This window comes from Epinephelus lanceolatus, chromosome 24, assembly GCF_041903045.1.
Source record: "Epinephelus lanceolatus isolate andai-2023 chromosome 24, ASM4190304v1, whole genome shotgun sequence".
In the NCBI taxonomy this organism is placed as follows: Eukaryota; Metazoa; Chordata; class Actinopteri; order Perciformes; family Serranidae; genus Epinephelus; species Epinephelus lanceolatus.
The window spans coordinates 2,929,300-2,942,624 of NC_135757.1; the positions used below are offsets into that span (position 1 = coordinate 2,929,300).

Consider the following 13,325-nt stretch of genomic DNA (forward strand, 5'->3'; position numbering starts at 1 on the left):
AGTTATTTTACAAATAAAGTTTTGCATAAAAACATAAGGCAAGTTCATAAAATCTGATGTTTTGTTATAAATTAAACTACCTAAAATTAATAAATCAATGAGATTATTGACAGAAAACTATTCTGATAAACATTTCCTGTATTGGGCACTTTTACTTTTCAGACTTTAAGAACATTCTCCTGAGTATACTTTTCAGTGCAGGACTTTAATTTTAGAGTATTTTATATAAAGTAGCAAAAAATAAGTACTCAAGGAAAGTACCTCAAAATTATACTTAGTAGAGTACTTGGGTAAACATACTCAGTTCTACTGTTATACAATATTTTTAATATTTTTTATTAAATATGTTTTAGTAATACATGAAATGTATATATGTTTTACGTTATATAAAAAGAGATAGAAAATAAAAGATTATATTATTAGAATTGCAAAAAAGGCATTTTTCCTGGAGCAAGTTATATAAATAAAATAAATATGGGACATGTGTGGTTCCTGATGAGACCCGATGAACGGACTACGAGCCAGATTTTCTTTTCATGCTACTTTATACTGTTACTCCACTCCACATTTCAGAGAGACATATTGTATTTTATTTTTATTTTTTACTGCTGTACATTTATCTGCTAGCTTACGCTACTGGTTGATTTAGAAATGAAGATTTTTACATAAAAGAACATAAGTAGAGTTTATCAAATCTGATGTTTTGCTGCAAACAAACAGTTTATACAAGCAGATGAAATGATTAGTCAATTAATCTGATTGACAAAACATTAATTGGCAACTATTCTGATAAACATTAAACACATTTTCTTTTCTTTTTTCTTTTTTTTAGAATTTTGATTTTTTTTTTTTGTTATTTTCCTATTTCCTTTATTATTATTATTATTATTATTATTTACACTTTTCTGCATTGGGTAATTTTACTTTTCATACTTTAAGTACATTTTCCTGATCATACTTATTTATTTTTCTTAAGTAACATTTTTGATGCAGGATTCCTTTTATTTATTTTATTTGTTTTTATGTTATTTTATTTCATTTTTACAGTGTGTTATCATATTTTTTCTTAAATAACATTTTTAATGCTGGACTTTTAAGAGAGTTTTTTTTATTTCTATTTATTTATTTATTTTTTTACAGTGTGTTAACAGTACTTTTTCTTAATGAAAAGGAACTAAATACTTCTTATTCAAGTACTATATAAGGTGCCTCAAAATTGTACTTGGTAGACCACTTGGGTGTATGTACTTAGTTCTACTAGCATACAATAATTTCTAATGATTTTTATTTCATAATTTAAATTTAGTAATTTATTTTTTGTATTCATTAATTTGTTTTTTATTTCTATTTATTAAATAAAGACATAAAAAATAAGATAATGAAGCAGTTTATATAAATAATAAATAAACAGGACGTGTGTTGTTATTGATGAGACGTCATATAAGGACTACGACTCCCACAATCCTCTGCGCCTGCCCCTGACGTCACACGGAGCCCGGACCCGGCGTACCTCTGTCAGCGACGCGTTTGGCAACAAAAGACTCGTTTTTGAAGCAGTTAGCGACGTTTTGTGGACGGCAGTGTGTGTGGGGACGTCATCACAGGTGTGTTCAACAGCGGCGCGATATTTACAGGTGTGTTTTTAATTCAGAATTTGTAGTTTTATCGATTAAATCGTGAATGTTGAAGTTGAGTAGGTGACCTAGCTAGGTGGCTAACAAGATGGCTGCGTCTATTTACTGCGGAACAATAACAAATAATGACTCACGGGGTTTAGTTTAAAGTGACAGGCGTGTGTTTGATGTTATTTAGCATGACGCTGCCTCGAGGATGAGATTTAGTTTGTGATTTAATTAATTTAAATGAAGGTTAAGCGGGTTTTAAAGTGCTGCCGTCGCTCCGTTTCAGGCAGTAGCTGGTAGCGATGACACCGCCGCTGCTACTGTCCTTCGGAGGAAGAGGAAGAGGAAGGAGGCGATGATGATGATGACATGCAGTTAGCTGGCTGCCTGGCTGGCGGACGGACGGACAGACGGACCGACGGACGGACTTGAGCCCGCCGTGTGAGCGGTGTCGCCCCACAAGCAGAGCAGGATCCCGGGCGACGAGAGGCGAAGATGCCGCGGAGGAAACAATCCAACCCCCAGCCGGTGAAACGTGAGTGTACGGTGCTGTCCTCCAGCTGCTGGAGTCCGTCTCTGGAGCACACTTTAAGGAAGTGGCTCTGTGTTGGTCTGTGTCCAAGGAAAACTTTCATATACATATTTATTTCAAGAGCAGCCAAGGTAAAGTAAAGGAAGGTGTGTGTGCTCCCAGGGTCCATGTCTAGCCTCGTGTTGACTTTTAATACAAACCAACATTGTCAGAGATTACTAAAAGTTGTCTTCTCAGTTCAGCTGTGAAAAATGTCACGGACATGAACGTCTCAAATGCAGTTTGAATGGTTGAAATCAGCCCAGCTATTGTGGAGATACACATCTTTAAAGTCAGCAGAGGATCACAGGATCCTGCGAGCAAACACAAGCTCTGTATTAAACGTCACCTAGCTGGTTTAACATATTGACACTGCAGGACTGATCCCTTCCTCACTGTCTGTACCCCCCTTTAAGGCCCGGACACACCAACCTGACGTCAGGGAATGAGCAGCAACGAAAGCCCGCTGTCATGTCGCCTCATGTTGCTGTGTCTTGGCCAAAAAGTTGCACTTGAACGCACTGCAAAGACTGCAGCTAACAGCCAACCAGCAAATAGCAGAATTCCCACGGTTACGAAACATTTGGGAAAGTTATGGAATATCACAGTCGCCCTTTCTAGGCCTTGAAAAAGTTTTGGAATTTTGTTGCGTGTTATAAAATTACTGCTGTAATCTTCCATAGATAGGCTAATATGTGAATTAGCTGTTGACGTAGAGTATCTCTAATATGTGTCGATGTTTGACAGCGTTTTGTTCACCGTCGCGTACGTTTCTTCATTCGCTCCCCGCGTTCTGTCTCTACGTGTACAGCAGCTAGCTAGAGAAGTTCGGCAAGAAATTTTGTTCTGTATTGGTCCTTGAAAAGTGACGGAAAACGTTTGAAATTCTGTCCATGAAAATTTGTTGGAACCCTGAGGTACAGTCTGCGGCGGTCATCTGTAATCGTCATTCAAAAACGGAAGCAGGGAGACGGTCTCGCTAGCCAGTTAGCATGTTAGCAACACAATCCAGTGTTGACAGAACAGAGCATATTCATTGTAAACATTATAAAGCCCAGCTCAGACCGAAGATTCGCAACAAGACCTGCATTGAAATTGTCGTCTGCGGCAAGTTAAGGTGCGGCGGTGTGAAAACAGCGTTAAGGCAATGACACACCAAGCAGACGTTGGGCCGTCGATCAAAGTCAGACCGTCGGTGAGCGTTTCTCGGCCTAGTTTTTGCGGTGTGTCCCACACCATCAGCACTTCGGCGTCGGCGGCTTTTCGGCCGATTGAGCATGTTGAATCGGTGGCAGAGCTTGTCGGTGAGAGAGATCACTCTGATTGGCTGTTCAGGTTTTATTTCCTCGCCCCTGTAGCGAGTGAATCTGCCTGTAGTGAAACCGGGGCTAACCGGTGCTTCCTCCTCAGGCTCCACTTCACTCAGCTGCCCCACAGACCCGCTGCTTCTTCACACTTTAACCTGAATAACAAACTGGAGCTAGCTGGGAGGCTAGCGGAGCGTTAGCCGCAGCATGACCGGAGGGAAGCACAGCCAGTTAGCCTCCGCTAGTCTCTGAGCTAGCCCCGGCTCTCCGTTTGGATCCAACCGGAGCACCGAGCCCTGGTTTGTTATTCAGGTTAAAGTGGGAAGAAGCAGCGGGTTTATCGGGCAGCTGAGTGAAGTGGAGCCTGCGGAGGAAACACCGGGACCGTCTGGATGTAATAGTCCGTGGAGGTGCTGCGGTGCTCGGCCGCACAGATAGGAAACCCCTCGGCTGACAGGATGTACCACTCTCTCACTCCGCTCTCTCTCACGCAGGCGCAGAACGTACGTGCTGCTTGGCCGTCGGATGTAGTCCGTGTAGTGTGTTCAAATGCAACTGACACAGGGCGACGTAGACGACGCAACAGCTGGCTTTCGTCGCTGCTAGTTCTTTGATGTCGGTTTGGTGTGTCCGCACCTTAAGGGCTCAGGGTCTGGGTCAGGGGAAACAGTCTTGGACACAACACAGGAGTCAGACGAGTCACAGCGCCAAATCAATGTCTGTATGAACGGGAGAGTCGGCAGGACGGGATAAGGGGCACCCCGATATGTTGCAGGAGATTTAAAAAGTAGCTAGTAGCAGTTAGCAGCTAAACAAGATCAGCCGCCTTCTGCGTAAAGAAGCTGCTGTGGCCTCTGAGAGAGGAGCACTGTGAGAGACGTGTCTTCCTTTGAGTGGATGTGTTTGTGTGTTATCTCATCCTGAATGTTTTGGCTCAGCTGGACTTCCTCTCTTCCTCCTCTCAGCCTCCTGTCTCCACTTCCTCTTCGCAGGCCCCTGCCTGACCTCCCTCCACTCCTCTTCCTCTCTTTCTTCCATCGCTTCCTGTTTGACTTCTCTCTCTCTGTCATTCCCTTCCTTTTTTTTTCTAACATGTGCGCTCTCACATCAGTTTTTATCTCTGCTTTGTCTTCAGAGTGTGTCACTACAGCCCTTCCCAAAAATCACCTGGCTCTGCACAAAGCAGGTGTCACTCAGCTTTTGCCTTTAGGGACTCTTCATGCTCCACTTGAAAATAAAGGACTGGGGAAAAGTCATTACAGATCGTCAGGGCTGTGTTGTCTCCCTTTCATCGCTCTTCCTTTTCCTGACTCTCTCAGCCTCCAACTCTTCCTCCTCTGCACTTATCTCATCCTCACTGATTTCCTCTGCTCGTCGTCCTCTCCTCTTCTCCTCACTCTGCTCTCTGGCTTCCTCCTCCGCCTCCTCTACTCTCGTGTCCGTCTTCTTCTCTTCACTTCTGTCCAGGATGTTTAACTTTTCGTCACAGCCAAACAAAAGGTCATAGTAGTTGATGCTTATATGTACAGTTTGAACCAGACTTACTGCTCTGATGAAGTGTGTGGGAGTGTGTTTAGGCCCGTCCCGATACCCCCCTTGGCCCTACCCCTAGATTTGCACGTTCCCATGAGGGTTAGGGGTGTCCCAATTCCTTTTTGCGTGTAGGGGTAGGGGGCATAACGAGGGGTAGTGGGTATGAAACTAGCCCTTCGGAGCGAGGGATTTCAGATGCTGACTTGCCAGCGAGGGGTAGACGTCGCCATGGCTACCACCAAGCAAGAGACAGGGAAAAAAGTTCATACGTAGCTAACGTTATCGTCGTCAGGTTGCTTGTTAGCTAGCTAGCTAGCTCGCACTATCTGACGTCTGTCATCTGCCCTGTTCTGCAATATTGTCGGAGTTTTCACATTAAGATAACACGCCAGCTAGTATAACTATGCTGCCTCATAATGTCAGCTGGTTAGCTGCGTAGCTAGCTAGCAGAAGTCCCTTATCGTACGTATCATTTCATCGTCTGTCGTTTGTCAAACGAAGCATTTTGAATGCGGCAAACGTGATCGGTAGGATGAACTCAACCGGAGACTCCATTGTAGATGCCGGTTGGAAATGTAGATGGCTCGGAGCTTCCTGTTTAAAATAGTTACGCATTGACGTAGTGAGTGGTGTCCCAATTCCTAGGGAAAGATTTCAACCCCTACCCCTCGTTGCTTCATTTTGAGGGCCAAGGGGGAGTGGGCAAGGGGGGTATTGGGATTGGGCCTTAATCCGTGTTCATGTCTGTGCTCAGTGGACTCGGAGGACGGGGCGGTGGTGTGCGAGCCGGGCTGCCTGGTTCTGGAGAGCGACTTCCTGCTGAGCGGAGAGCTGGAGTTTGGAGACTCTGAGATCATGGGGCTGGACAGAGAGTCGGGTCAGTGACACACACACACACACACACACACACACATATCGCATCATGTAGTATGTTAAGGAGTAGGTAACAAATACTGGAAAATTTTGACAAGAAACCTTTCAGTCCAGCTGTAAGACTTAAGACCACCAACACCTGACTTCAATATAATCATTCAATTAAATGTTCCTCTGGGGGCAGGACATACGCCTTGAGGACATGACATCGGGCGCTGGGTGCTACTCTTAGTCAGCAAGATTTCATTGGTTGCTTAGTTGTTTTGTCTGACTCCATGTGAGCGCAGTGTTAGTGACTTAAATCAAAGGTGTAACCAAACTGTAGAGTCCTGCCAAACCTGACTGGTCTTGTTAAGAAGCAAATAAAGAGGAGCAAACAGGACGTGTCCTCCCCCGGGCCTCTGTCAGACCTGCTCTGCAAGGGCTGTTATTAAACGTGTGTGCCTTCCACATGTCTGTCGGCCTCAGTGTAACACGGGACGGGAAAGCAGGGGTCGTGTTTTAATGGAGAGTAACAGCTGCAGTCTGAGCACCTCTTATCTCCACATGTGACTGATTTCTGTTCTTCCTCAGGTATGACGGTGTTCTCTCTGAGCGTGGAGGACGACCCCTCCGCACCAACGGACTCCACCTTCCCAGCTTTCCTCTCCTGTAAAGGGTGCGGTCAGCTGCTGGGAGACACGCCGCTGGGGGCAGGTTTAGATCTCGGTAAACGTTGTGCCCGTCTCACTCTGTTTCTCTCTAGAGTCCTCAGACTAGAGTCCTCGCTCATAAATCCATGAGAATAAAGTCATAATCTACGAAAATAAAATGGAAATATTTTGAGATTTAACTCGTAATTTTAGGCAAAAAAACGTCACAGACAAAGCTTGGAGAGTTGGGTGACATGGCATAGATTCAAAGTTGTCAGGGTTTGAACATTGGTGGGTTATTATAAGTAATGACACCCATAAATGTGATTTACTTTGTTCCAGGTGTGGGCTTGGACCTGGGGGCGGAGCTTTACTGTCTCACCTGTGAGGAAGGTCTCCAGCAGGAAGCCTCGATCGACTCCTCTCAGGCGGAGGGCTCGATCGAGGCCGACAGAACCATCGGTGGCGACTCAGACAGGAAGAGGAGAGGCGCAGGCAAGACAGGCAGAGCCACCGACGCCCCTCCCAAACTGTACTCCTGCTCGCTGTGCGCCTTCACCTCGCGCTACTCGAACCACCTGAAGCGCCACATGAGGACCCACGACGGCCAGAAGCCGTACCACTGCCCCGTCTGCCCCTACGCCTCGGCGCAGCTCGTCAACCTGCAGCGCCACGCCCGCACCCACACCGGGGAGAAGCCGTACCGCTGCGTCCAGTGCAGCTACGCCTGCAGCTCGCTCGGCAACCTGCGGAGGCACCAGCGCATGCACACGCAGGAGAGGCCGCAGAGGAGAGAGAAGGAGAAACGACGGGGGAGACGGAAAAAAGCTGAAAGTGAAGAAGGTACAAACGCCTGCATTAAACAATCACACAAAGCAGTCAACAGGATAAAATGATGAAGGTCAAAAGGTCAAAGGTCAGCTTCACTGTGACATCATGTTTTAATGTAATATCTCAAGAACAGAAGGGGAGACATTTGTATAGATCTCCTGTGTGTGGCGCGTCCATGTTTTCACTGAGAGAGAACTCGACCATGTGGCGGTAATTCTAGTTTTTATTTTTAGCCTGCAGGGGAAAATCCTAATGTTGGAAGCAGTGATCAGAAAAGAGGAACCAGCGAGTCGAAACTGAACGGGTTTGAAAAATGAGGAAGAGAAGATCGCCGTGGTTGAGTGCCTGTCGCCCTGAAACTTAGCTCTGCTGAGTTCAGCTGCTTCACAACATTCTTACGTGTGTGAAGCTGATAATCATCCCGAATACCTGAGAAACAAGTCAAACTCAGACTGATGAAGGTGCCAGTGAGGAAGTCAGAGCATCGCAGGAAATGAGAACCAGGAGGGATTTTTATATTTAAAGACAAGTATAGAAGAAGAAGTAGAATGAGGAAGTTTGAGCTGAAGCTGGAGGATTAGTTTCTTATTATCAGTAAACACTGCAGTGTGACTCTTTTCTTTTCTGAGGGAGGTTTTCTCATGCTTTCAAATGAAAGAATATGTTCTCTCTTGATCTTGTTCCCACAGTCGTATCAGACCTGACCCTGCGAGTGTCCCAGAACTCAGGTTACCTCCAGACGTTGGGGGGCCTCGGCTCTCCCTCCGCCCCGCTCCCCGTCCTGCTCTTCCCCCTGTGCTGCCGGATGTGTGGCCTCACCCTGGAGGAGGCCGACCTGGAGGGGGACAAGGCCGAGGGGGAGGTGGAGGGCGACGGAGGACAGGTACGCTTCCAGACAATATTTATTTGATTAGTTTATTTGACAGGGAGATGAACAGCTTCTTTAAGCTAATTAAAATCCGTCGTCGCAAGAGCACCGTGAGGGAATTTTCTTCAGATTTGGCACAAACGTCTACTTTGAGTCAAGAATAAGAATTTGGTGGTCAAAGGTCACTGTAACCTCGTCAATCTCTTTTTTTGGAAAGCGATATTTCAGGAACACGTTGAGGGAATTTTTCCATATTTGGCACGAATTGCTTAGATTTTTGTGACCATAGATCAAAGGTCAAGGTCATTGTGACCTTGTCTGTCACATTCTGGGGAGAACAATCTCTAAATTTGGCACAAACATCTCCATTGAGACAAGGATAACTAAGATGACCATAATTTGGTGGTCAAAGGTCACTGTAACCTCGTCTATCTCATTTTTGTGAAAGCGATATCTCAAGAACACGTTGTGGGAATTTTTCTATATTTGGCACGAACATTCACTTGGACTCAACGATGGACTGACTAGAAATTGGTGTTCAAATGTCACTGTCTCATTCTCTTGAACATGATATATCAAGACCACCTGGAGAGAATGTCTCCGAATTCAGCACAAATGTCTCCTTTGAGTCAAGGTTGACGAGACTGACTAGAATTTGGTGGTCAGCGGTCACTGTGACTTCACATTTGTCTCATTTTTTTAAATGTGATATCTCAAGGACACGTGTCATTGTCTTGAACATGATATATCAAGAATACCTGGAGAGAATTTCTTAAATTTGGCATGAATGTCCGTCTGGACTAAACTATGAACTGCTCAGATTTTTGTGACCATAGATCAAAGGTCAAGGTCATTGTGACCTTGTCTGTCTCATTCTAAGGAGAACGATCTCCGAATTTGGCACAAACATCTCATTTCAGTCAAGGATGACTAGCCTGACTAGAATTAGGTGGTCAGCGGTCACTGTGACTTCACATTTGTCTCATTATTGTGAATGCGATATCTTAAGAACACGGTGAGGGGATTTCTTCAAATTTGGCACAAACGTCCACTTGGGCTCAACAATTAGCGAATTAGATTTTGGTCATTAAAAGTCTAAGTTACTGTGATCATGTGTCCGTCTTATTTTCGTGAACGTGATATCTCAAGAACACCTTGAGGCAATTTCTTAAAATTTGGCATAAAAGTCTGTTTGGATTTAACTATGAACTGCTTAGATTTTGTGGCCATAGATCACAGATCAAGGTCATTGTGACCTTGTCTGTCTGATTCTGGGGAGAACGATGTCTTCAGAACACCTTGAGGGAATATCTTTGTCCACTTGGGCTCAACAATTAGCTAATTAGATTTTGGGGCTTAAAAGTCAAGCTTACTGTTAACATTTGGCACAAATGTCCGCCTGGAATCAATTGTGGACTAAATAGATTTTGGTGGTCGTAGGTCAAAGTCCACTGTGACCTTGTCTATCTCATTATTGTAAACCCGATATCTCAAGAACACCTTGAGGGAACTTTTTAAAAATTTGGCACAAACATTCACTTGGACTTAACGCTGAACTGATTAGAAATCGGTGGTCAAATGTCACTGTGACCTTGTGACTGTCTCATTCTCTTGAACACCATATCTCAAGAGGACCTGGAGAGAAGTTTTTAAAATTTGGCACAAACATCTACTTTGTACAATGTGTTTGTTTTTCATAGTGACTACTCTATGAGACGACCACAGACTTCCACTTTCCCAAAGTGGCGTTTTTTCCCAATGTATGGTAATAATATACAGCATCCTGTCTGATAACATGTTAACACTAGCTAAGCTACGCTAGCTACACATGTTAGTTCCAACATCAATAAAGGCTGTGTTAATTATTCATACCTTAACTCGTCACGTAGACGAGTGTTTGCACATTTTTATCAACTCTTCTGTCATCTGCTGTCAAAGTGAGGACGACGTGTTTCCTCCGTCCTCAGCAGCACCTCTGACCGTGTCCTCTGTGTTCATATTCAGGTGTGTCGTCGCTGCTCGTTGGACCTGCTCTCCAAAGATGAATCCGGGCCTCGGGGATCCCGGCGCGGTCAGCGTGGCACCAAGCTGTACCACTGCCCTCACTGCCCCTTCCTGTCCCACTACCCCAACCACCTGGCCCGCCACGCCCACACCCACTCCGAGGAGAAACCCCACCGCTGCCCGCACTGCCCCTACACCTCCTCGCACCTTGACAACCTCAAGCGCCACCTACGCGTGCACACGGGCGAGAAGCCCTACCAGTGCCCATCATGCAGCTACGCCTGCGGCAACCTGGCCAACCTGCGGCGGCATGAGCGCATCCACTCGGGCGCCAAGCCGTTCCACTGCGGCGTCTGCGGCTACTCCTGCAACCAGAGCATGAACCTGAAGAGGCACATGCTGCGGCACACAGGCGAGAAGCCGTACGCCTGCGCCGAGTGCGACTACACCACGGGCCACTGGGACAACTACAAGCGCCACCAGAGGAAACACGGGCACAACACGGACAGCTGGGACAAACACGCGCCCATTAACGGCCTCAGCTGGGGCAGAGACACTCAGGAGAGCCCGAGTCAGGGACACACTTAGATACTGTGTGTGTGTGTGTGTGAGTCTGTGTGAGTCTGTGTGTGTGTGTGTGTGTGTGTGTGTGTGTTGTATACACTGGTGAACCTCCAGCTCAGGTTGGAGCTAAACTCAGGTGCCTTTAACAGACTGAACGACTTCACCGCTGCACTGACTTTATAATGGGGCATTAATATGTGTGTGTGGTGTGTACACACTCACATCACACACACACACGTTGAATCAGAGGAGGTGTGGTCCCTCCTTCCTTCAGTAAATGCAGTCCACAGACGTCTGGTCTGTCAGAATGTGACGTTTTCTAACTGTGTGTCATGAAGCCGATCTGAATCTGCTGAATCCAAACGTTTATTTTTCTCCTCGACAGATGATCTATATTTTCTAAATGTGGCTGGATTGTTTTTCTTTCATACTAGCAGGGCGGATCATTATCTCACAAGCTTTAAGTTGATTTTGTAATTTAATCCAGGAAATGATCGGGCTCAGTTTATCAGCGGGGTTCCTGTGCTGCTTCAGCTATATCATTTGAAATGTTCCTACCAGCCAACATGGCCTCACCTGACTCGTCAGATCCCAGGAGAGCGTTTTCCGTCTCCTGAAAACCGAAAGTCAGTTAGTTTAATAACAAGTGTGAGTATGTGTGGCAAACAACGTCCGAGTGACTTAGTAACTCATAATTCCTACCTGTTCAAAATGAAGTTAACCATGACGTTAGTTAAGGACGTTTCAGGCTGGACAATGAGAGATTGTAAAATGGAGGTGCTCAGGAGCCCCGCTGTCCAAACGAGTCAGAATCAAACAGATGCTGCTGTTCTGCAAGAATTTCATGCCTTTATTTTGTTGGTCTTGGCACCAGATTTTTTTTTATGTGTAGCGTGAAATATCCTGGAATTTAAAGACTTTGAATCCTGACAATGCGTCTGATCTTTTCTCTCAGTAACTCAGACGATGCTGTCGCTTGTTTCAGCCCAGATTTAGTGAAAATCAGCCTCTCTGAATTTAAAAAAAGGTCTTAATTACTATTTTACACTCACCGGACACTTTATTAGTTACACCTGTGGTGGAATGGGAGATTCTCATCATGGATCAACTGTGTGATGTCATCATGTCAATATGGACCAAAATCTCGTTGAATCTATGACACCAAGAATTAAAAAAGGCGTCCCACCTGGTACCAGCATGGTGTCCCCAATAAAGTGGCTGGTAATTATCATTTGCGTGTTTAATAAGCTACAAAATAAAGTAGCTGTCTCTCATTTTGAAATCTAAATGTGAAAACTAAATTCATCAAGCTTTCAATATCACAACTTAATTACTGTTTTCTGGAGATAACAGGAGGTCGTTCCACTTTTTATTTATATTCGCAGGCATAGAATGTGATGAATTAACCAGTTATCACAAGAAAAGGAGCCTGTATGGAAGCAAATAGGAGACGTGAATATTTGAATTTGAACAGCCACTGAATATTGAAGTATAGCGTTGAAGTATTTTACCTCAAAACCATGCGTCTCAATTTATTTGTGGTGATTTCATCTTTTAAAACTAAAATATGACATTTCTCGATTTGCCATTTCAAAAGCTGAATTTTATTTATTTTCAATGTTTACAAATTCATATCCAGAAATGAACGTCTCTTAATTTAAAACAAAGTAAAATGGAAAATAAATATAGATTCAGGTCTAAAAATTCAAGTTGAAAATATTCCAAGACAGGTTTGGCAATCAAGCCTTAATGTTTCGCACAATCAAAATTGACTGATGTTCTATTGGAATTTTCAACTTGAATATTCAGATTTTAAAATTCTGTTTTTTGTTGGTTTTTTTGTTTGTTTTGTTTTGTTTTCATTAATTTTGGGGGTCTAAATTTGAGCAACCTCAATCTACTTTATTTATTTTTATTTTCATTTTTTGAATTCTGAAATTTTTGGATGTGAATTTGACCATTTTTTTGAGCAATCTGAATCTTTTTTCTTTTTCGTCTTTTTCTATTTAAAAAAAAAACTAATCGAAACTGAGCAGTCGGAATCGACTTTTTTTAAAAACAAATTCTGAAACCTACATTTTAAGATTTGAATTTGTCTGATGAAATTTGAATAACCTCTTCTTTTTTTTTTTGAGCAGCCTAAATGAAGCTCAATGGAATTTGAGTAATCTGAATCTTTTTTCTTTTTCATCTTTTCTATTTTTTTTTAAATTATCGAAACTGAGCAGTCAGAATCAACTTTTTAAAAAAATTCTGAAACCTAAATTTTAAGATTTGAATTTGTCCGATGAAATTTTGAGCAACCTCAATCTACTTTTCTGTTCTAATTTTTTAAATTCTGAAATGAAATTTTTTTTTTTAAGCTCAATTGAATTTGAGCAGTCTGAATGTACTTTTTTTTTCATTTCTGAAACTTAAATTCTTTGGTTTAAATTTAACCAACTGAATTTTAGAAACCTGAATCTATTATTTTTTTAAATTACGAAACTTAAATTTTTGGATCGGAATTTGCAGACATTG

General features: G+C 43.6%; 1 protein-coding gene across 2 annotated transcripts; it reads left to right on the top strand.

Annotated features, from left to right (window-relative positions):
* The first annotated feature begins 1,460 nt into the window (after positions 1 to 1,460).
* Positions 1,461 to 11,738, top strand: LOC117250127 (zinc finger protein 513-like). Of its 2 annotated transcripts, none has more exons than XM_033616141.2 (7): positions 1,461 to 1,604; positions 1,909 to 2,157; positions 5,788 to 5,910; positions 6,480 to 6,614; positions 6,881 to 7,381; positions 8,059 to 8,252; positions 10,242 to 11,738. In XM_033616141.2, the coding sequence occupies exons 2-7, from the start codon at positions 2,118 to 2,120 to the stop codon at positions 10,827 to 10,829; spliced, it is 1,581 nt and encodes a 526-aa protein (XP_033472032.2). In that variant the 5' UTR covers positions 1,461 to 1,604; positions 1,909 to 2,117; the 3' UTR covers positions 10,830 to 11,738. The 2 variants fall into 2 exon arrangements, with proteins under 2 accessions (XP_033472032.2, XP_033472031.2); XM_033616140.2 differs by having other exon boundaries at positions 1,470 to 1,634.
* Positions 11,739 to 13,325: the final 1,587 nt, after the last annotated feature.

Bases quoted from the DNA above. Each gene is read 5' to 3' on its own strand.
- LOC117250127 (XM_033616141.2), top strand. From the start codon at position 2,118: ATGCCGCGGAGGAAACAATCCAACCCCCAGCCGGTGAAAC. The intron at 5,911-6,479 runs GTCAGTGACACA...GTTCTTCCTCAG, and splicing joins GGGGCTGGACAGAGAGTCGG to GTATGACGGTGTTCTCTCTG. The intron at 6,615-6,880 runs GTAAACGTTGTG...ACTTTGTTCCAG, and splicing joins GGGGGCAGGTTTAGATCTCG to GTGTGGGCTTGGACCTGGGG.